This window comes from Anoplopoma fimbria, chromosome 19 (genome assembly GCF_027596085.1).
Source record: "Anoplopoma fimbria isolate UVic2021 breed Golden Eagle Sablefish chromosome 19, Afim_UVic_2022, whole genome shotgun sequence".
Taxonomy (NCBI): domain Eukaryota; kingdom Metazoa; phylum Chordata; class Actinopteri; order Perciformes; family Anoplopomatidae; genus Anoplopoma; species Anoplopoma fimbria.
Window position 1 is genome coordinate 10,981,476 of NC_072467.1, and position 24,871 is coordinate 11,006,346.

Below are 24,871 nucleotides of genomic sequence, written 5' to 3' on the forward strand. Positions count from 1 at the left end.
TCTTTCTTTTTTTATAGTATTAAATATCATCAAATACTATCACTTCATCATCCTCTCATTTTCTTTTGTTGTAGATTAGAATATTGAAATGAAAAAAGAAGAAAAAACAGCATTAGGATAGCTGCCAGGACAATATGGCACTTCAGCTCATATCACATAAATCATCCCTGAGTCATGCTCCTACTCCACAACACACTGGTTGGCACACAAACAAAAACACACACACACAGTGACACATATGCAGACACAGCGCCTCTTTCACAGTCCACAACAAAAACATAATTACTCTGTACTGAACATGACTCAAGTAAGGACGCCAGGCTGTCAATTCTGGCAGTTGGAATAAAAGACAAGGTAAAAAAAAAGGTAGAGATTGTCAAGGAGAGGAGGGAGACATTTTAAATTTCTATCTGCATTTTAAATTTCGACTATATCAACAGTAGAAGTACAGGAGAGTTATTGACAATCTTGTTTGTAGATTTAACATCTATCATGTAAAGTACAGTAAAGTTCTGTAGTTCATGTTAAGGGTTAGTGACGCAGACAAAATCCTTCAAATGTCTACTAAGGGAATGTTTTAAAGCTATATCAATAGAGAGAGCAAGAGACAAATGAATAGCAAAGTGGAGAGAGGGAGGGAAAGAGACAATGAGAGAGAGGAGTGTGACGATGTAATCAGTGTGTGTGTGTGTGTGTGTGTGTGTGTCAGGTGTGTCATTAGCCAGTAGAGATAAAGCACGTTACTGACCTTCTGTTCCTAATCCCACAATGAATAAAGCCTAACGTCTACCGACCTATTGTCACACACACACACACACACACACACACACACACACACACACACACACACACACACACACACACACACACACACACACACACACACACACACACACACACAACACTTGTCAAGGCTGATGTCAAATATGTTGTTTACTTCCAAAGAGAAGGAGCCAGATGTGAGAAGAACTTTACATGATGTGTGTCATCCTATATAAATCAAGAAGCCTGTGTTTTATAAAAGAAATACATGTATTGTCCATTCTGTGCTCTTGCTGGACCAACTGAGCTGAGAGCAAACTAGTTTTAACAAGGCATCTCATTTTTCAGTTCTATAAGTTGTTTCATGTTCAGAATTAAAATACTGACGACCTTTGTCAGGTCATATGTTTTCAATTGCAAAGTAATTGTTCACTGGTTCACTGGCAGTTTGGATTTCCATTGTGAGTTGGCCCCAGCCCCCTCTGAGTCTCTAACTGGCTGTAGACTCATAATGTGCATCATTGCCATGCAAAGTCCTCTCTTGGTGCACCGGAGAGCCCAAAACCACTGTTTGTTCCAATGGCTAGGCATGGAAATATCATGCAAATTCACACACAGGCTGCAGATAGAGTTACAAAACCAGACATAGGGGAGAAAAGAGAGAGAGAGAGTTTCTATCATATAATGATAGAAACTCTAAGCAGAAATTGAATAAAATTCAAATTATGAGAAAATATCAATGATGTCTTCTGTTCCTTTTGATTAAGACATAATTAATCAATTTCTTTTCTATCACTTGTGTGTCTCGTGCTTCTAGTCAACATTGACTTTTTGAGTATTTAACTAAAACTACCATCATAATAATCATGCTTTGGTTGCCTGGGGCGGATATTAAAGGTAAAAGAAATAAAACATGACAGTGAAAGTTCTGCAGAAAAACTCAATATTAACATATCCTTGTTATTAATATTTACCTAAAGTCATCGTGCCTAACCAGCTGTAACCTTTTTTCCTAACCTGATCTCAATCTATAGAGGAGCAGGTTGTCCACTCATGATTAAAGAGGACATTTGGACAATATAAGTACAGAAACACAAGTTCACACAAACATAAAAGTTCAGGTGAGTAGTGTTGCATACTTGAGTCCAGCTCAGCAAACACTTACTGGAAGAGTGGACTAAGAATAGAGAAATGGAGCTGACACACACATGCTGGATTTCACACCAGACTGACTCATTTCTGTACACAGTTTTATATCCAAACCCTGGGTCTCTGTTTTACCCTACATACACACAAACATACGTTTTTTCTGCCTCCACCTTGTTTGCGTAAATGCACTTAGACAGCGATTGACTTAAACACAAAGGCCTGATTCCAACATAAAACCCTGGGACGCACACAAAGAGCATATAAACAGAGGACCATGTCTGTGCCTGTGTTGTGCTGCATTATGGGAGTGGGCGTGTTCACGGATCTAAGGCCTGGAGCAGGAAACATGAAACCCTTTGGGAGGAGACGGCAACGGTACTGTGTGTGTGTGTGTGTGTGTGTGTGTGTGTGTGTGTGTGTGTGTGTGTGTGTGTGTGTGTGTGTGTGTGTGTGTGTGTGTGTGTGTGTGTGTGTATAGGGAAGAGGTTTTGTGGAGCATTAATGTCTCTTAACAAAATACTCTGACTGTCTCTGAGTCTCAGAAGAACCTGATTTTAAATTAAACAGGCTTCATTAAAGTGTACTGAACAATCACTCAGGACGTACAATGTAAATCACAACTGGGCACACACACACACAACACACAAACTGTCGGATGCTGAGCAGCAGAAGCAGAGGGAACCAATTAGTGGTCTGGCTTTGATGATGTCACTGACAAGTCACGCACCGGTGGCACAGCTTCCGTTCATGGGGAAACATAACACCACACACAGCGCGCACACACACACACACACACACACACACACACACACACACACGCACACACACAGACATACTTCATGTTGTTTTGCATGTGACAGAGGAGAATCCTGGAGGCTTAAAACTGATGACTAAATTAGAGGGCAACAGAGGTGTCAGATAAGAAATGAACTTAAAGGGTGTGTCTGTGTGTGTGTGTGTGTGTGTGTGTGCGTGTGAGTGTGTGTGTGTCTGTATGCGTGTGTGTGTATGTGTGTTTGAGAGAGAGAGAGAGAAATCATTGTCCTCTGCAAGAAATTTTACATTTTTGGGGGATGCAGGCTGTGAGTTCATGTAACCAGATCTATCGACAGAATAAATAGACAACTTGCCTGGAAGGTCAAATCTGACAAATTTGCAAAATATCAACATCATAATGATGCGATTGTACTAAGAATAATTTACCCTGAAACCAGATAACTTAAAACTGAAAAGGACAAACACATACAACAATCATGTAAATATCTGGCATCTTTAAACACTAAATTTGAACTTGCTTTGCAAAGACTGGACTGGTGCTACGGCTGTTGGGGGATCTGAACAATCACCACATCATAATCTGCTATAGTCGGTAAACCAGAACATGTTGCACTTATAATACTACACAATCTGTCTCTGGCCTTGATTGTCTTGGAAGTGCTCATGTTCTACAAAACACTCGTACTGTAAAACTGTTTAGATAAGGGTAAACATTTTTTGAACTAGTTGTATTCAGATAGACAGATAGATGAGCCATACTTTTTTTTATTCATCCTTTATTCATTTCAACTTTTTAAGAAATAAATTTATTTTTCGTTAATGACATTCCACTCCTTTACTGTCCTGCTCACAATAGAGCTAAAGTTGTAGACCCCTTCTAGGTGTGTAGCTGCAGTGCTTCACAGGTACAATAAAATATTTACACAGTTCACCAACATCTGTGTCCATATTTGCCAAATTTTCCATTGACTCCTATTAATCTTGAACAACTTTTATCTACCATAATAATAATGGTATCTAATGTGGGACGGAGGTTTTAAGACCATAGAGGAAATAAAAGTTGGGGAGTGACCTCTTGTTGCATTAAAGGGTCATGGTCAGCAATTTCATAATAAAGAGAAAACTCATGCTAACATTTACTACAGTGCCTTGCAAAATAATTCATCCCTTTCGTCATTTTATTCCTTATTGTTTTGCATTAAAACATGGAATTCAAACAGATTTATATTTGGGTTTTATGAAATGGTCGCACACAGAATACTCAAAATTGGTAAAGTAGCGTAAGTAGAGTGTGGCTGCAACGATCACTGCTCTAATGTTTAAGTTGCCACAACCACAAGAGTCTTTGAGCATAAAGTCATAACTTGGCAAAATATTATACAGTTTGCTGCAGTAGGATGCAAAATTTGCCGTGGACAGACACAGAGGTGCACACTCATTCACAGAAGTCCACACACACACAAGCAATTGCATGATTCTCCTTGTGGAGCGTTGTTCATACATATGCAGGAAACTGTTTGAGAATGAAAACAGCCCTATAAATGTGTTTCTGTCCTGGGCTTTGTGTTTGAGCTTTTCCGTGACAGTCCACCCTCCTACATCATGTAGCTGACAGACACTCGTCTGCTACTCATTTAGTCGTCGTCGTCCCCCACAACCCAGTCTTTGTCTGTCCTTTTAGCCTCGTTTCACTCTTTTCTCTCCGTCTTAGGTTTTGTTTACTGTTTATGTGTTTGTCTGTTATGTTGTGCGTAGATATGTGTGTGTGTAAGGCTAAGCAATCAGTCTGGCGCCACCATCTCATCAGCATGCAGGAGTTTAGTGCACATTCACTGCACGCACACGCACACACACACACACACACACACACACACACACACACACACACACACACACACACACTGCACATTAAGAGACAACCTTCAATGGTGAAACTTGAGTAATTAAACCTTGTTAAACCTAATGTCACATGCTCAAATATGACTTTTCCGCCAGTTAACTGTCGCTACTAGAGCCAGTTTTTACAGTTATGAAACAAAATCTCAAACTGTTCCCTAGTGTTCATGACCTAAAAAATAGTTTCAGGCCAAAAGAAAAAGTCACTTTTGGTGGATATGTAATAGGAGTATAATGAAAATGAACAATAAATCCTGCAAAGCTTCTGTCATGTTAATCAATTTAACATGTTTCATCAGCAGTGGTCCACCCTTCAACCTTGTGGTTTCCAACCAAATATATATATATATATATATATATATATATATATATATATATTTAAGTGTTACACAACGTGTGCAGTATACCAGGTTAACTGCATGCATTACATTTTCATACATATGCAAACTAGATGGATGGAGTGCAGGACAGGAAGCAAAGAAAGACAAGTATCTGTTCTACATAGAGGACACAAGAAGTATGGCAGTTTCTTCACACAAAGAAAACCAGAAACACAACTCTTTGGATGTAAAAATGGATTAATGAATTAAGCAAAGGAGAAGAAGACAAGCAGAAGAAGTACTGCTGTTCGGTTGTGGTAAAACAGTCGGCTCGGCTTTAAGACTGAGAGGCCATGAGAAGATCCATGAAGCCAAGAAACCCGACATCCTCGTGTAGACCTTATCATCAGACCGGATTTACGATTTAGATTAATTAATTAATTTATTTATTTTTTACATTTTGGAAACATTCAAATTGATCAGTGATCAAAGAGTTAATGATCTTGCAAACTCCAAACCATTTACCAACAGGGGGGACATGAATGTGAAGAACCATGGGAGGGAAAAACAGTTAAGTTAATTTCTGTAAATTAGTGTTAGGGTTCAACTACAAAACATTAACAATCTAAAATGAGCAACCTACATTTAGAGTGGCTGCTTGTTAACCAGCTGCAGATGCTATAATTAATGTCTAGGACTGGGTTAATGTTTGCTAGCAAGTTAGCAGCTAACGCTAAATTTATCCTCATCCACAGCTGGCTCCCATTAGCCTGCAACGACACTGGGAGCCTGTACTTCTACTCCTTCTCGCTCTTTCACGCACACAAACGTTATTCAGTCGCCAAGTTTAACCTGGCTGTGCTTTCCTTTTGGTTTGGCACCGTCTGTGTTTGGAAATGAAGGCGGGAGAGAGGGAGGAATGGAAGGGGGAAGCGGATGGAGGGAAGACAGGAGTGACTGCGTGAAGTAAGGGAGGAGGGGGGGTAAAAGGAGGGAGGAGAGGGGGATGTACGGTGGGGACGAGGATGTAAGTAAAAAATACCATAAGGAGCAGAACGAGGGAGGAGGGGAGGGGAGGGGGGAGGAGACAGCAGCATGGATGTTCATATGAAATGCCACAAGAATAATAAACAGAAAAAAGAATGGAATGTGAATGAAAGAAAATATGTAGAGAAAAGTAATAAAAATAAAGCCAGGGGGGCTAAACAGTGACCTAGTACCTCAGTCTGAGTTATAGTTCATGAGCTACCGTCTCCTCCTTTTCAACTCTTCTTTTTCTCCTGTTACCCACAACTAAAGACAGCAGACTTTACTATTATTTTTACCCCAGTATTCGCATTTATGTTCAATGTTACTCTGTATTGCTATTAACCATTAACCATAAAAACCATCACTTGACCCCTCTGATGTCAAGAACTTCAGACCGGTTTCTCTTCTACCCTTTCTATCCAAAACACTTGAACGTGCTGTCTCTAAACAACTGTCTTCCTACCTCCACCAGAACAACCTCTTGGACCCCCACCAGTCCGGGTTCAAGGTGGGTCACTCGTCAGAGACAGCCCTCCTTGCGGTGACAGAGTCGCTTCACGCCGCGAGAGTGAACTCTCTCTCCTCTGTCCTGATTCTCCTGGACCTGTCAGCGGCGTTTGACACGGTGAACCACCAGATCCTCCTCTCCACCCTCGAGGGGATGGGCGTCTCAGGCTCTGCACTCTCCCTGTTTGCATCCTACCTGACAGGTCGATCCTACCAGGTGACATGGAGGGGGCCGTGTCGGAACCACGCATGCTGACTACGGGGGTTCCACAAGGTTCAGTTCTGGGCCCCCTTCTCTTCTCGCTCTACACAACATCCCTGGGTTCTGTTATTCGCTCGCATGACTTCTCTTACCATTGTTATGCCGATGACACCCAGCTGGTCTTGTCATTTCCTCCCGGTGACACCCAAGTGGAGGCACGCATTGCTGCGTGCTTGGCTGACATCTCGAAGTGGATGGCGACACACCACCTGAAGCTCAACCTGGACAAAACCGAGCTACTGTTCCTCCCGGGGAAGGGTTGCCCGCACCGAGACCTGTCCATCACCATTGATGATGCCGTGGTGACGCCAACTCGGACTGTGAGGAATCTGGGTGTGACCCTGGACGACCAACTGTCGTTCTCAGCAAACATTGCATCGGTCACACGCTCCTGCAGATTCCTCCTCTACAACATCAGGAGGATTCGCCCCTTCCTCACTGACGAGACGGCGCAGGTGCTCATCCAGGCTCTGGTCATCTCCCGCCTGGACTACTGCAACTCACTACTTGCTGGAGCCCCAGCGTAAGCCATCAGACCTCTGGAGCTTGTCCAGAAAGCTGCAGCACATCTGGTGTTCAATCGGCCCAAGTTCTCCCACACAACTTCCCTTCTCCGTTCTCTACACTGGCTCCCTGTAAGAGCTTGCATCCAGTTTAAGACTCTGGTGCTAGCCTACAGGGCAGTGAAAGGAACAGCTCCTTCCTATCTCCAGGCCATGGTCAAGCCCTACACCCCCGCCCGACCACTTCGCTCTGCTGCCTCGGGCGATTGGTTGCCCCGTCGCTCAGAGGTCCCTGCGGCCGATCGACCCGGTCACAGCTTTTTTCTGTCCTGGCCCCACAGTGGTGGAATGAACTCCCCACTGACGTCAGGACAGCAAACTCACCTCTTCATGAAGTACTACCCTGAGCCTTCCTCGTAGCACTTATTGCATTCGTATTAGTTTGTTGCACTTATTGTATTCGTATCAGTTCGTTGCACTTATTGTATTCGTATTAGTTTGTAGCACTTATTGTTTTCGTATTAGTTTGTTGCAATTATTGTTTTCGTAGTAATTTGCTTCTGCACTATACTTTTGCTCTGGTTTATGCTTTTAGATGCTTGTTTAAGAAAGGAGATGCACTTATGACTTCTGGTGACTAGTAGTTCTCTTGAATACCTATGTTGAATACACTTCCTGTAAGTCACTTTGGATAAAAGCGTCTGCTAAATGACTGTAATGTAATGTAATGTAACCATTAATCTCTATTAATCTCTTTCTTTGTGTGTTTTATAAAGAAATATGTGATGGATAAAATACATAATTAAAAAAGATTATTTAAATAAAAAAAAAACACATTTCAGGCTCTACCGTATATTGTGGAAGCTTTAAAAAAGAAAAAATACTTAAAAATAAATAACCATCACCAATGTGTATGTGTGTGTGTGTGTGTGTGTGTAGCTTAGCTCTGACAGTAATTAAGAGAAGAAGTTGCAACGTACACAAGATCTCTGCCATGGCCTGACAGTTGTATTCTACCGGGAGGTCCGGTCGGACTGGAGGGCGGGCTTGGTGTGTGTGTTTCTTTTGTTTGTGTGTGTGAAATGAAAGCTGGATTCCTGGTAGAGGAACACAGCAGAAAATGTACAATCGGTACACAATTAAAGGCTCTGCATTGGAACGACTCAGTGAAGTTGTCTCCTTTCTTCTAAACAACCTTACTTTTCATTGCACATTGCACTCAAGAAACCACATTCTGCACTCACCTGTCCTTTTTCATACAAGTTGAATATGAATGAATATTACATTAACGTAAAGACTGAAACCTTATACTTGTTTGTCTTTTGTTGGAGCTGCATGAAAAGAGCATTTCAGATCTGGAGTAACTTATTGTGAGTCACCACCAGTATATCATGACATGTTTTGGATATGAGCGAAAAAAGAGCAGACTGTCAGCACTTTGATCATAATCCTCAGACGTGTGTGTGTATGTGTGTGTGTGTGTGTGTGTGTGTGTGTGTGTGTGTGTGTGTGTGTGTGTGCGCGCGCTCGGCTTCAGTTCTACAGAACCACTGTGAAACTGCTTTACATTGAAGACTCCAAGCCTCATTAAAACTTCATAGATCTGTGAGCACCGTTGAGGTGACAAAGAAGAGGGTATCGTCTTACACAGACTTACACACACACACACACACACACACACACACACACACACACACACACACACACACACACACACACACACACACACACACACACACACACGCACACACAACCCTAAACTCTCTGGCATACACATGCATGCATCCTATTTCTCCCTTTGTCTGCCACACACACCACACCAGAAATCTCTTCTGCAAAACGGCCATAAACACAAGGACGCACACCCACACAGCTCCCAACCATCAGGGCACTTGTGTTAAATAATTAACAGTGTGAGATTAGTCTGTCAGCCTTGGGGCATGGAGGTCCATCGATTTCCCAGAATGCATTTTTAATGAGCCGCCAGACGGCATTCATTTCAGCTGGCCAGTGTCCGTGGAGGGCCTTCTGACACACACACACAAAATCCAGGCTTAGCGCCAGGGGAGACAATTAACATACACATAAACACAACAGCAATAGCACCACTGCACTGTACGGCTGATATCACCTTGACAACAGCAGCAGAATAACATCTTCTGAGCTCTATAAGTTGTCTAACTTTGATCCTGATCAAGCACGGGCACTACTTAACAATAAACGTAAGTGTGAAAAGAAGCTCAGCAGTGATTTCACCTGTGTGAAGGGGATCAACACATTTTAGAGTACGCTTGGTGGATCCAGACAGCGGGCATTGCAGCCCAGTAAATACCCAGTACTCACTGGTTTAAAGGTTAAACTTCAATAGCAGGGAGCTAAATGCTTTAATTTGTCTTTGTGGACCTGTGCACAACCTGACACACTAATCGATATGTATTCTGTCAAAGTTGTTGCCTTGAACAAGGGATATACATGTTATATTTGAACTTACACAGAAACTTATATCCTGACTTCCTCATGACGATGAAACTTAACATTTGCACTCATACATTCACATGATGTTTTTTTTATCTCTGCGTGGGTGTCTGGACTGTCATTTTCATTTCATAAAATAAAACAGGAACTGGAAGCAAAAGAGAAGACAGAAATGTATGTGTTTCTCCAAATGACGTTTTTTTTCTGTCAAAGTTTCATATTCATCATGTGTGTTAACAAAGTCAGATGAATCAAGCGCACATGACTAAAGCATGAGATAGATGGCAAACTCAAACTGATGGTGGTTGTTTGGTGGGTTTAAGATGCATTTGGGACAGACTCAATCAGACAAAATGATAATCTCAATGCTGCAATTCAGACCATGTGACCTTATCAACAGGTGAAAACAACAGAAAGAGAAATATATATATGTGTGTGTGTGTGTGTGTGTGTGTGTGTGTGTGTGTGTGTGTGTGTGTGTGTGTGTGTGTGTGTGTGTGTGTGTGTGTGTGTGTGTGTGTGTGTGTGTGTGTGTGTGTGTGTGTGTGTGTGTGTGTGTATCTTGCACTTGTCCTACCTTTCCTGTTTCTCTCTCAAAGTCGACATACTCTCTTGCAGGAACCTGCCTCTGATCTCCGTGCAGGTTGGCAGGAAAGAACTGGAGGGAGAGGTTGGTACCTGTGGCTACAAAGGCCTGAGAGAGACACAGAACAAAATCTCCATTGAGTTATTTTTGACTGCTAGGGGGCAGAAAGATTCCCCTTTTTCCCCTGATATACCACTGGTTATTGAAATGATTGTTGCTAATGTATTAGCTGATGTATTAGCAAACAACTGCATATCTAGCAAACACAGAGCTATACACAAGTCACGACATTTTTTGTTGCTTTGCTTTTCCACCAACTTCTGAGAAAATATTTGTAAATGTCCTGAGCTGCTTTACCTGCCCCTTGTTTATTTCGTCTTAACATGAAAACCAGCTGCTCACAGTTTTATATGGTGTTGTGTTTGTTGATGAGAGGTTCAAATACAGATAATGTACAGATTGAAAACCAAAACAAATGGGCTGAAATAGGCTTAAAGCATTGCGTAAAGCTGCAGAGTAGGGCGTGATTTATTGGTTTCAGCACTAAATGTGATATTTCATGAATGGTAAAATGGCACACCACTGATTTAACATGTCAAAGTCAGTTTACTGTCATAAGGAACATTTAAAAGGCTGCAGAAAAAGCATTGTAATGCCTTCGGTGGTTCTGGAGGAGAAAATCCCTTAAGATACATCCCCCACATAGTTTCACTTATGGCAAGGGTGCAGGCTACACATTTTTTGTGTGGATCTAAACAAGGATGCTTTTGAGTAGCAAAGTGTATCAAAAAGCTTCACTTTGAACTTACTTTTAAGGGCTCCTTTTCATTATCGATGCATCTGCCAATTCTTCTCTATATAGTATAGTTTACAAAATACTGAAAAATATCCATCAAAATTTTCCTGAGCCCAAGGTGACATTTCATAATGGACCAAAGTTCCAAACCATAACACCTTTCAGTTTACAATGATATAGATCAAAGAAAACCAGTAAATCCTCATATATTTAGAATAGATATGTCTGGAACCAGCTGATTTTGGCTTCAAATGTATTAATCAATTACAAAATAGCAGTTTCTATTACAAGTCCCCCAAACTTATAAAAGTACATTTTAGGGGGGCCCCTTTTATATAAAAAAATACAACTTATTGTAATGCAGATTTAAAACATTTTCAACCAATATTATTGCGTTTCCATGGGGTTCTTGCAGAAGTTTAAACAACAGAATATCTAAGTAAATTTAAATATCTTATTTGGGTCTAAGCCTGGAAGAGTTTGAGTTTAAAAGACTGTATCAGAGTTGTTCTTTTTCTCCTTTCTAACCTGTCTGTCCTCCGTCCTTCTCTGTTTCTGCTTAGTCTGACGACCGCTCTCCTCAGAACAAAAGCTCAAAGTCAACCACTTGCCTGCTCCCTCCACACACATAATCACATCATACTGTAAAGCTTTCCTCATTTTTTGATTTCTGTAAAATGGCTTCATGCTCTAATGGGAGACATTCCTATCAAGATAAAAACACCCACACGCACGCACACACACATACTTATGCACACACGCATATAGAGAAACACAACTAAAATGAAAATCAATAAAATGCATTTCCCTGTTGCAGTCAGAAAGCAATGAATTACGGCAAGGCAGAAAATCAAGTTAGAAAATGTCTTGTTTTTATGCGTATCTGTGTGTGTGTGTGTGTGTGTGTGTGTGTGTGTGTGTGTGTGTGTGTGTGTGTGTGTGTGTGTGTGTGTGTGTGTGTGTGTGTGTGATGTGTTGTGTTGTGTTTGGTGAGACGGATCAATAGTAATGGCATTAGGGTTGCGACTGAGCTGGAAGCATATGAATTATGCACCCCGTCAAATCTGAGAAAACTGAATGAAAGAGAAGAAGGAGAGAACAAGGGAATGGGAGAGAAGGGAAATAAAGGGAGGGGAAAGCTGAAAATGACTAAGTGTGTACATGGACACACACACAGAAAAGAAGGTCTCTCATTACACACATGGATAAACACACACACACACACACACACACAGAAACTAGAGCTCAAAGAACACCCGAGTCATCATTTCTGCTGTATTTGAAGTATTGGATTACAACCATCTGATTCTCATTTGCTGCCTACTACTGCGGGAGAGAAAAAAGAGAGGCAGTGAGAGGAGAGAGATGGAGGGAAACTGGGAGACAAAGGAGGGGAAAAGAAAAAAAGAGTGAGGCAGAGAGAAACGGATGAAATGAGAGAGAGGAAGAGAAATTAAGGCATATAGGGCGATGGGGTAAAGGCAGCGTGGTGAATGTAAAGAAAGACTATAGAGAGACAGAGAGGAAATGGGAGTGAGATATAGAATAAAGACAAAGAAGAACAGAGCAAAGTAGATGAAATAAAAGGAAGTGAACAGACAGGGGGTAAGAGAGAGAGAGGGGAAGGGAGAGGGGAAGACACCAGGGCAGCATGACAATCAATAGTAGTTGAGAAAGGGACTCATCTCTAATGAGCTGAGCTGAAGATAATTTACTTTGAATTATTGTCCCATTTATCAGATCAATCCCGAACAGTTTAGAGCTGCCCTGTGATTCCAGCGGCATATCTGTCTGTGTGTGTGTGTGTGTGTGTGTGTGTGTGTGTGTGTGTGTGTGTGTGTGTGTGTGTGTGTGTGTGTGTGTGTGTGTGTGTGTGTGTGTGTGTGTGTGTGCGTGTTGTTTAGTCCTACAGATCAGTTATACACAGCTCAGCTCTAAATTGCATTTTTACTTGACATGTAGACTGTAAACAATTATGTAGAATATAAGCCTAGAATTTTAAAGCAACAGTATAGTTGAAATTGTAAAAATTTGGGACATTATATTATTACAGTATCTGTTATAATACATAATAAATCAAGTATATTCAATTTGTATTAACAATCGACTACCTTTAAAAAAGAATAAAACTTATGAAAAGTTTAGACAGCTGGTTAACATTAACCTAATGCAAAAAATATGTATGGTATAATGTGTCTTTTATTTTCTCTCCACTTTTAACAGGCCATTTATTGATTTACTTAAGCTTCTGCTGTAAATATTGATCGACATTTTTTTTACTTTTTATGAGAGTCAGTCTGGAATTGGGCTGAGACCAATCTTGACAACAGAAAGCACTGTTTCCTACTCTCCTTTACTCTGTTTAAAAAAAAATTACATCTACCTATTCCTTCTCTACCATTGAAAAATATATATATATTTAATTGAAAGGTCCATTCTCAGTGTGTGTAGGCTTTTCACATCACACTGGAGTAAGTTGCAGATTGATGTCACAACGTAAACATCTCAAACTCAATTGAGCACAGAAAAACTTTCCCTCTTCAGCAGATAACGATGAATAATAAAACAGCCTTCTAGTTTCAAACTCTCCCCATACGTCATTCTGCAGAGCCGAGGTCAAACATCTAAGTGTAACTTTAAACACAACAGAATTTATTCAGTATTATCCTAATAAATAGCCCGCAGTTTATTTGTTTTCTGCTCTGTCTCGTCTATAAAAAGTGGTCCTCGACAGCACGTTCGAGTGTCATTGTGTCAGATAGTCCTTCAGACTGACCATGAAAATAGCAGGAGGTCTTTAGCGGCGTCTGTCCAATAGATAAATCAGCGACATGATGTCACAGCTGCCGTCAAACCATTAAAACCGTGGCCATCAATTCTCACAGAAGAAGCTTATAAATACAGTGAGGACAGACAGACAGACAGACAGACAGACAGACAGACAGACAGACAGACAGACAGACAGACAGACAGACAGACAGACGCATCATGTCCCACTAAAATATGGTAAAACTAGATGTACCCCCCCTTCCCAGGATGACTAAGACAGCAAAAGTTGTTAAATAGAAAGTTTTTAAACAGACTTCACACCGTAAGCAGTAATGACATAATGAGAATGTGAACGTGCCGTGACTTGCTGTAAAGTTATAACGGATCATCACAAACGTGTATTTTTGGGAGAAAAAATAAAAAAAGGTCACATGGGTTAAGTGGCACTGGTGGAGGAAACGAAGAGCAGTGTGTCGTGTTCGTAACGGACATTTATCTCCTGGCTGTACAGACTACTTAGAGATTGAGATTTAAAAAAACCTATATTGGGCATAAAAAAATATGATGCATTGTTATAGCGTAAAGTAAACTACCTAATATATTAAAATACTGCTAACATGAGTAGTAATGATCCAGTATATTAAATATAATCTCTTGTCAGAGACAACTTTCATTGCATAGTGGGTACTTAACTTTTATAATTGAAATTGAGACATTTGTTGTAGAGTTGTGACAATGTGATCTTTTGATCAGACAAAAGAGCTCACTACAGCCCTCCTGCTTTTAAAAGACATCCGTAAAAAAATTGGACATCTGATCAGATGCATTTGAGGACACGGCTAGAGAGAAGAAGAATCTGCTGGCCGTTCCTCCATGAATGAAAAAAAAGTGACCAGGTGTCCCTCTTTATGTGGGACTGCACAGACTTTTTATCCCGTGTCCCACATAAAGAGAAGATGTCCCTCATTTTGATTGGCTCTAGTTTCCAAAGCCAAACCGCTGCAGGACAGACACTTTTCTAAAAACCTGGATTTCATCCAAGGACTGTGAAGTAAGCAGGAAAGGCTGCTGGTTGATGTCAATCAAACTGCCCTGACGTGGGGTCAAGTGCAGGTTAACCTTTTAGCATCTTTGCTAAACTACGGCTGACGAGGAAAAGTCACCATTAAGTCACAAGCTATGCCGATTCAGAATGGATTTATTAAGGATTCCATTTATGTTATGATCCGAGAATGCTTGAAATGTTTGCCGGGAAAAAATGACATTAATGATCATTCTCTTTTAAAAATAGTTGATACATTTTCTGTTGCTCAAGATGAAACACTTTAGTATTTATAGTAGTGCTGAATTGCAATATTTGCCATCATACAGATGTTTCTATCTTCCTGTTCACTCGCTGCAAGTCAACTTCATTCACTACATGTTTACTGTATATACCAAAATTAGAAATGACAGGTGATATTTAATTTAGGTGTGCATGTCTAGCCCCCAAATTACAGCCCTAAGAGTGTTGCAAATGTAAACTGTGTGATAACATGCGCTGATGTGTGCTTTCACCAAACAAAGCTGTGATGATGATGATGGTGATGATGATGATGATGATGATGACTGCAGCTGCAGAATACAGAGGGAAGAAGTCATGAGCCTGTAAGTGAAGTTAAGCCTGGTGGTTCTGCATGTCTGAAAGCACGTCTACTTCCTTGTGTGGGGACACATTGAAACATCAGTACACACGGTGTGTACATGTATCGGCACTGTACTGCTGCACAACATGAACCGATCTCAGTGTTCTCATAATAACAGTTCATGTGTTTGTTTTTTTAAATGGAGTCAGCCTTGAGGCTGATGCTCATTACTGAAGATGAGTTTTAAGTCTAATACATGAGCAAAAACTGAGTTTACAGGAGAGTGTGTTGTTTAATTGATTAAATTGAATTGCTATCTGTATATTACTAGTGATTGATAGATAGATAGATAGATAGATAGATAGATAGATAGATAGATAGATAGATAGATAGATAGATAGATAGATAGATAGATAGATAGATAGATAGGAATCAGAATCAGAAGCTGTTTAGTGCCAAGTACGCTACACATACAAGGACTTTGGCTCAGTGATCTATTGGTGCGTTATAGTAAATAACAAACCCGGTGCAATAATAAAGACATAATTTAAAAATAGAAATATGAAAATATACAATAAAATATGGTTAACAAGTCAGCAGATAGATAGATAGATAGATAGATAGATAGATAGATAGATAGATAGATAGATAGATAGATAGATAGATAGATAGATAGATAGATAGATAGGAGAATTACAAAAAAATAAGACAAAATACAAAAAGAATAGATTTAGTTTGTACTCACTATTTCTGACCGTCCATCCCTGCAAGCGTTCTGGAAGCGAGCTTGTCTCTCCTCATGGGGCCGGTCCCTGAACCCAGTATATTTAATCTACAATGAAAAGAAAACACATACCTTAAAAACCACAAACATATACTCACATAATTTACAGCATACACTTTTAAAACACTCCAAATAGGGCAGTTTGACACTGAATGGAAAAGTTCATTGCCAGCAGTAGGCTGTAATTTGATGATAATTCACGGGAATTCAGATTTAAGGCAAAAGGCATCATTCTTTGTTTCTGTACTCTCCATCAAAAACCAAAATAAATAAATATACAATTTGAAAGAGCAAACTAAGAAAAGAATAAGAATACAGGGGAAACAAATCAAAAATCAATACTATTGAAACAACTTATTGCACTTTTGAAGACGATCATTCTTTAGAATTGGGTGATTTTATTTATACATTTTGTTGGCAACCTCTACATTAATTCATTTTAATCAAGTAAGAAGCTTAAAATGATTCGACCCGCCAGCCAGCGTGCTTTTCTCCTCTAACGAGCCTCTTCTTCTCTGCCCTTATTTCCGCCGTTTAACAGAATGGATCCAGTGTGTAGAAACACAGCAGACTGACTTACCTCACACTCCCTGCTCAACTTGCGGAAAAACTCCTCATTCTCAAACTTGCTCCTCTGGTCCGGGACTACCCGCGGCATCTTCACCAACACTTTCCGGCTTCTTTGAGAGTCACTTTTTAGTCTTTTTTTTATTTATCCCGCACAGTAAAACTTCAACTGTTCGTTTTGCCGTCCGTCCCTCACTCTGCCTCTCTTTCACGCACTTCTCTTCCGTGTATGAGTGTGTGTTTTTTTTCTTCCTTCTATGTGGAGCAATGTGCTCTCTGCTTCTGGTCTCTGTGATTCTGACTCCTGCTCTTATTATGATGATCTGCGTCTGAATGCGCGCTCCGAGTCGCCTCTGGCTCCAAATGGCTCTTACTGAGTGACCCACCTCGATAGATAAAGCTCAATTTGTCCGTGTGTCTCTCTCTCTCTCTCTCTCTCTCTCTCTCTCCCTCTCTCTCTCTCTCTCTCTCTCTCTCTCTCTCTCTCTCTCTCTCTCTCTCTCTTGACTAGCGTGTGATCTCAAGCAAGTGGCAACAAACGAGCGCTCTGGTCTACCTGCAACTTTCAAGTGCTCCTCCCTGGTGGGCCTGCCAATTATTCGCGCATTCAATACACAAATAGGCTAAAGCATGAAACACAAAGAATTAGCCCCATGTATTATAGCCTTTAATATTAAGGCTTTAATTGAAGTCGTGAATCATATGACAGAGATCTGTTTTGTGCTCTGTTGGCAGAAGGGGAATTATATGCCTGGCATGTAGCATAATTCACATTTCTATCCACCTATCAGTCAAAAGTTGCAGCTGGTACAGCATTGTTCAGTAAAACAAATACATATAAACGGTAGCGTACTTGGTATTTGGCTAAACATGCGTTAATCTTACAGCTAAAAAGTAAACAAATAGCCCCGAAAAGAAAAAAAAGTCACAGACAATAATTAAAAGCATGCACCAACATACATGGTGAAAGGCCAAATAGCCCCATCGTTACAGTTCGTGTTTCCAGCTCTTGTTGATAAAACTAAAAATATTTTTATGACGTTTTCTTGTTCTTTGTAACTTGGCAGCAGCCAAGTATTGAAATTACGGCAATTTCGACACGTACTTGAAAGCATCAAGAGTCTACTTCCTGGCTCCGTCGAGTCGCTCTTGTGACTCTACATCCAAAATACCGCCCCTTCTCCTCCTCCCCCACCCCCCACCCCCATTCACAATAATAATACTACTACACACGCTACTCGGGGCTGCCACTGCGCATGCGTTTAACCTCGACCGCAGAAATTTTATAGGATCCTTATGTGAGATCAAGCGGGGGGGGGGCGCGAAGAGGAGGCGTTTGTATTTCAATGATCAAATAAAACCCACAATGAGCCTTAAATCCTTCAGATATGTGTGTGAATATTTGGACAAGATGTAGCCCACATTATGTTATGTTAGTTTCTAACCTTTAGAAATATAAGAAGCAAATGTCAAACTGATAAGAAAGTTAATTCATGTGTTAAGTTATTTTCACCTACCTTTCAAGAAGTGAATAAACTTCATCAGGCCTTGAAATATAAGTAGGCATAGTGGTATGTTTAATTGTCTGTTTCTAAAGGTAATACTTATTACCATTACTGCTTTAAATCAGTTAGAAACTCAGCACTACTGTCAACCATTTCATGGGCCCACTGCCTTTTTAGGAATGTGCTAGATTATACAAATAAAGTTAATTGCCTCCTTCATACTTTTGGAGTACTAAACATATAGCGCAGCATAAGACTCACATGAGGTTCAGATTATCTTTAGAATGAGTTAATGCGCAAATCAAGAAATCTCACCCTCATCACTTGGGCTCCATTGAAATTGCTTTAAGTAGTGATCTTTTCATAGCCAGTATGGACAGGAGGAACGATTCCAGTGACCAATAGCTTTGTCAGCTGCTGTCTACTTTTACTGAAAGTAGGGCCAGCAGGGTGCGACTCATCTGGTTGCAAAAAGAAGTCTGAATGTATAGAAGTCCATGAGAAAACTACCTGACTTCTCACTTGTGTTATTACCTCAGTAAACACCGTAAAGATGAGTTTATGATCTCAATCGCTAGTTTCAAGTCCCAACAATACAGCATGAAGTTCATAAAGTAAATTATGGTCCCATTTAGAGTCAAATAGACGATAAAGCAGGCTGTGCCTTAGGGCGTGACTTCCTTGTGATTGACAGGTTGCTGCTAAAGTGCTGTCCTGTTGTCTGTGTTTTTGTCTTAAAACTTTTATCCCTCACACAATCTGTTTTCAGCTAATGAAAGTTACTTCTAACAGTTGGGTCTTATTCAACATCAGTTGTTCTTAGCTCCAACCTCTCGTGTCATATCAGGTTGCAAAAAAGAATTTCGCAACAGCCAAAATGATGAACTCGAGGCTTCAAAACCTCGGTTCCAAAACCAATGGGTGACAACATGGTGACTACATCCACTCTTTATATACAGTCTATGAGAAAGACAGAGGAAGCAACTAGCTGGGGCATTTAGCAGCTAAAGAGCCAGATTTATCCCTCAACAGTTGGTAGAGACCAAAAACAGAGCTAAAAGAGAGTGAATATTAGACTCACATTAACAAGATCCAAAGCACAAATCCTGATAGTGCCGCTCTGTAACTGTTGAATGTGTAAATGATAAACTGTTTGCTATCAAATTTGCCATAAAAACAAGTGATGGTATGTCAATGTTGTGTTCACAACTTCTGTCCCCTGCCGCCAATTGGCCAAAAAAAATCTGTTTTTACAGATTTAATTAAATGTTTAAATGCAATAAGGCTTCAAATAGAGTCTGTGTTAATAGTACAACTTTTAATAGAATGTACTTGGAGTACTGCTTCCACCACTGTCACAATGAGACCTGAGGCCTTTTTCACAGCAGACGTGTTAACTTGTCACTTTAAGTGAAGTTGGTTTTATCTTTGCTTCATGTTTTGACATGTCAAACAGTCTGCTGTGAAAAATGCCTATTTGATAAAAAAAAAAAAAAGCAGCATAGGGTACAATGCTTACTGGTAACTAAAAATGTACACAGCGTAGTAGGAAAGTATTGAAAATATATATAAAAGTGCTGAATTATATCTGAATCTTTAGGGAAAATACATTTACATGAGATTTTGTTTCACACACACACCCGCACACACATACACACAGGTGGACAATTTAATTTTACAGCACTACAGTCGAGACATATTGGCGCTTGCAACATAATGAGGAATGGATTTTGATTATGCATAGATCAGGCGGATAAAAACACGCAGTTGAAATGTAGCACATCTCCTTTATTTCTAGTCAACACACTTAAACGCGCGCACACACACATACACTTACACACACACACACACACACACACACACACACCTTTGCACACACAGAGAGTAAATATGACTATTAGACTCCCACAGGAGTTTCATAATCACCCACAAAGATCTTAATTAAACTATGAACAAGAACCTGCAGGTTGACAGTGTCTGTGTACATTCTCATGCACTTCTTCTGTGTTGTGACATGTTTTAATGTTTTTTGTTTTGTTGGTGTTTGTGAGGCTGTCTGTGCGTGTGTCTGTGTGTGTGTGTGTGTGTGTGTGTGTGTGTATGTTTGTGTGTGTACAGAGAGACGAACCAGTGAAGATCTCCTGAGACAAAAGGAGAGAGAAAATTAAACACATATATAATTATGCTTTAATAACACACATACACTTACAGAAGAGAACTGAAAAGGAGTTATATTTAAGGGTTTCTAATATCAAGTCTTTCAATGTAAAAGTATTCAGAATAAATTGCGTAATCTTTAAAGTGTCTAAAACTAAATATGTTTTTGGCCTGCTTGGTGCGTCTGTGCAGGCTGAAAGGCTAATTTTTTTAATCATTGTTTCTCAACCTAATAAGTAACTTAGGGGTGGAAACAAAGCCTCAGGCTACAGCATATGCTCGGATTTCTTTTTATGAAAAGAAACATTCATTTTATGACACCCATGCCATTGATTTCTACCAGTCTTCTCCCATTCAGATAGCCTGAGGATCTCACACACACACACACACATACACACACACACACACACACACACACACACACACACACACACACACACACACACACACACACACACACACACACACACACACACACACACACACACACACAGAGAGAGAGAGAGAGAGAGCTCATCTCTTTGCTCTCTCAAACAATCCGTTTGTGTGTGTTAGCTGCAGGCCAAACAGTGCGTGAGTGATTAACAACAGTAGCTGGTGATGCAGTAAAAGGTTCATTAATTAATCAGATAATCTGTGGTTGCCATGGTGAATAGTTCTGACATGCAGTCTGGTCTCATCTCCACACAGCACACTGAGCACGGCTCACTTTAGTTCATGTCGCTTTGTTTCTCATCTCACATACTTTACTGCTGAGGAGCCTGGTCGCTTAAAAATGGCGTTCCCATACAAAGGAACTACGTTGTTAAATACATTTTGAGGGATACGTATTTTCCGTATTAACTTTTGTTTTTATAGTATAACAAATACGTTTCTAATCAAATTCCAACATGGGACTTTTTGCCAAGAGACCGTTGTTTGTGTTCTCTGGGAAACTAGAAGTCATAGTTGACTTATTTTAAATTAACTGAATGTAAACTGAAATTAACTTAACTGTATGGTGAGATGCATCGACCAAACGGCTGTAGATCGAAACCGGACGATTTTCAGCTGATAAACCATGACCGATGACCCATTTAATATTTTCAATTTTTTGCTGGTCGCATTTACACACATGCTAGTTTTACATCGGCACACACAGTGGTACAGAGTTATGACAGTGACTGAGTCTCTCCTTAGCACAGTCCTGGAGCTAACAAATAACATTACTGGAGGTTGCATTGCCTTGCATTTTCTCGCGCTCAAGCTACTCAGAAAAATGAAAGTTTGGCTATAGTAAATTATAACTATAATTATAATTTTGTAAAATGTATTTTTAGGTGAGAAACTTGAATATATACAGTTGTTTGAAGGAGATGTTTCACACCATCTACAATTGATATTAGAGAGGGAGTTATGACCTGTTTAACTTGCTAACACTAGCTCTAAGCAGCTTATTACACAATCAAAAATACTAATGCCTCCAAAATAATTCTAATTTAAATAAAATATTGAAACAAAAATACAACTATTTATTTCTTAATCATTTGAATTGTGCATTTTATTTTGCAAATAACCCATAGATGAAAATAAGGTAAAAGGAAAACATTATGAGGTTTTTAACTTTAGGATGGTTGAAAGTATTTTTTGGGATGGTGGTGGTAAAAAGTTAGCCTGGAGCCTTGCTGTCAATTATAGTTCTTAGAAAGGAAATCAGAACTGTCAACAATCTGTATTGTGAGGTCCGACTTACATTTTTTAGCATACAGAGTTGTGTCACGTCAAGTGTAAAATTTAGTTTACTACTTTTTTTTTAAAATCTTTTCAGGCACTTCTAGTTTTAATTTATTTTTTAGTTTGTTTAAATAATCAATTATGATACAAATTCTAATATAGCCTATTTTATGATCGAGAAAATATACTTCGATATCATAATAAAATAAAATATCTTCCTGATAGACTTAATCCATATACTTTATTTTATTTAGTTTAGTCCACCCTGATCTTTTGTCTAGTTTAACTATAGAATGACTTATTCTATTTTCTATTTTTAATTCTTTTTTGACTGTTATTGTGTCAATTTGGTCTAAAAACCACAGGAAGTGGAGGAAAGGATGTCAAAAGGCAACCATCTCCACAGTGATGATGTAAATCTTATGCTAAACTGGAGGTGTTTTGTGGAATTTCTAATCATCTTTTTTCTTGCTGTCTGGCTCATCAACTTTTAACAGTTTAACTGTTTGTGTGTCCAAAACTTTCTGAAACCACCATTTTATTCTGTGCTGTGTATAACATGGATATGCTCAGTCTCTGTTTCTCTGTCTTAATTTGGCTTAAACATTATAACATGACTAATTTACTCTTGAATTTGTGATGCACTGCAGCTCTTTTAATGATGTGAAGACGTGTCCATGTCACTTAAATGACATTAATGATGGATTACTGCACTGAAAGGTGGTTAGATTGCCTCTGATAATGTTTGCCAGACTGAGGGCTTTGGAATAACAGAGTGGCTCCTTATCTACAGTCCATTAGTTATAGTGAAAATTCACAATGCGAAGGAACTTTAAACTTCATTGCTATCAAGTAAAAAAGTCTATCTAAATGTGACATTTTAACAAAAGCTATAGGACAATTTGTGTTTATAGCTTTTTTCCTGGTCTTAGCTTTCAAGTGTGGTTCTCTGGATTGCAATATTCAGTCACTGGGTCTGCAATTTTGAACTGAAATATTTTAGGAATTAATCCCATATAATTAGAAAAAGGTATCTAAAAAAATAATTCTCAACAATTTTGGTAAGGGATTAATTGTTTAACTAATTTATTAAGAAACGGTGCCATATATTAATTGTATCTTCCTTCTCCAAATGACATTGCTGTTTTTTTCTGTTTTACTGTATATAAGTGTGAGAGCATGTCTTTTGGTTTTGAAGAACCTAGGACTCGAGAAAATGGTCATGCGCTTTTTATATTTTTCTTTATAGTCTAAATGTGTTATTGACTAATCATAAAGAAGATAATTATTATTTAAAGCCAAAGTTACATATTTTATGTTAATAAAGTAATATTTTTAAAATAATTTTAAATAAAAACAGAAAACATTTGAATAACTGTTGGAAACAAGTAAAAAAATAAATTAATACAAAATAAAAAAGAAGCAACATGTACTGTTTAAGCCCTCTGCTGAAGTTGAAACTAAAATCACCAGAGAGAAAAAAAAAGAAAAAAAAGACTATAAAATCACAATTACACCTGATAACCTTGGCATTGTATAAAGCTGCTTCAGTGACTAAGTAGTAAATAGTAAATAGCTTATTTTCTGTTAACTATTAGTTTAAATTCATTTCAATGTACAAAAAGTGATAACTGTCAAATTTAACTTGCCAGTTAGACAGATCATGGATTTAGTTTGAGGGCAAAGTTTAATCAGCATCTGACCAGGGACCCAATAAATAAACCCTGCATTTTACAGTGTATTACCTTGTGTTCAAGTCGCTCCAAAGTGAAGTCAAACCTTTTCCTGACTACAAAGAATGAGTAAAAAGCATGTCTTATATTACACACAAAACATAGATTTGTCCCTGTATTTCCTACTCATTATTATTCAAGGCAACATGCAGATATATTTTGGCTTTGTTTTCTGGTTTAGAAGATGCTGCCGTGGAAGTGGCCTAATAAATATTTAAACGCATCAATAACACAGGAACACAGCTGACTTGAGACAATCAGTGTGTGTGTGTGTGTGTGTGTGTGTGTGTGTGTGTGTGTGTGTGTGTGTGTGTGTGTGTGTGTGTGTGTGTGTGTGTGTGTGTGTGTGTGTGTGTGTGTGTCTGTTTACAATTTAGATGCCGTTCTCAACTCATCTTTATGCGTCTACAAAAAGGAGATCGAGCAAGCATATGAACAAAGTGTCTCGTCATCTGTCGCTTTTCCTGTGTGTGGCTACCTTTGTGATTTCTCCTCCTCTTCAACAATGTTCAAACACACTGTTGTGCAGATATGACATGTTTGCAAGTTTCTTGACTGTCTGTAACTCTGACAGAAAAACCAAGACCGGAAACTGCTGTCTGACTTGTCTACACAACAATTTCTGCATAACTAAAGCCCTAAAGGAGCAAATGTATCATTCATGAGGGATTTCTTTCCATCAATACGACATTTCAACTAGTCCTATTCTCGCTGTTATGCGACCTATTCTGTTTTCTCAACCTCTTTCTCTGCACAAAGATTTTTTTACTTCCTGTTTTGACAGCACTTTCAAGATAACAAATTATGCCTTCCTGTGCTGTTAATGTAACAGCTCAACTGTCTGTAATGAGGCTAGTAGAGGTCAGTAAAAGTTCAGCAGGGTCTTTGGCGCTCATTGGACCCACAGACAGCAAAGAGTTACCAACTCTGCTTTGGATTAAATGACCATTAGCAAC

The 24,871-nt window shown here is 39.4% G+C and overlaps 1 protein-coding gene across 6 annotated transcripts in view; it reads right to left on the bottom strand.

The window, feature by feature from the left end:
- cbfb (core-binding factor subunit beta) overlaps window positions 1–17,234 on the bottom strand; it is a 32,500-nt gene extending 15,266 nt beyond the window's left edge. For 4 of the 6 annotated variants that reach the window (XM_054620323.1, XM_054620322.1, XM_054620325.1 and 1 more), the window contains exons 1-4: window positions 16,821–17,234; window positions 16,202–16,288; window positions 15,389–15,445; window positions 10,258–10,374 (exon numbers count right to left, since the gene is read on the bottom strand). In XM_054620323.1, the coding sequence (XP_054476298.1) occupies window positions 10,258–10,374; window positions 15,389–15,445; window positions 16,202–16,288; window positions 16,821–16,898 (339 nt within the window). In that variant the 5' untranslated portion in view covers window positions 16,899–17,234. The remainder of the gene's footprint in view (window positions 1–10,257; window positions 10,375–15,388; window positions 15,446–16,201; window positions 16,289–16,820) is intronic. The other 2 variants (XM_054620326.1, XM_054620327.1) reach the window with 1 other exon arrangement.
- Window positions 17,235–24,871: the final 7,637 nt, after the last annotated feature.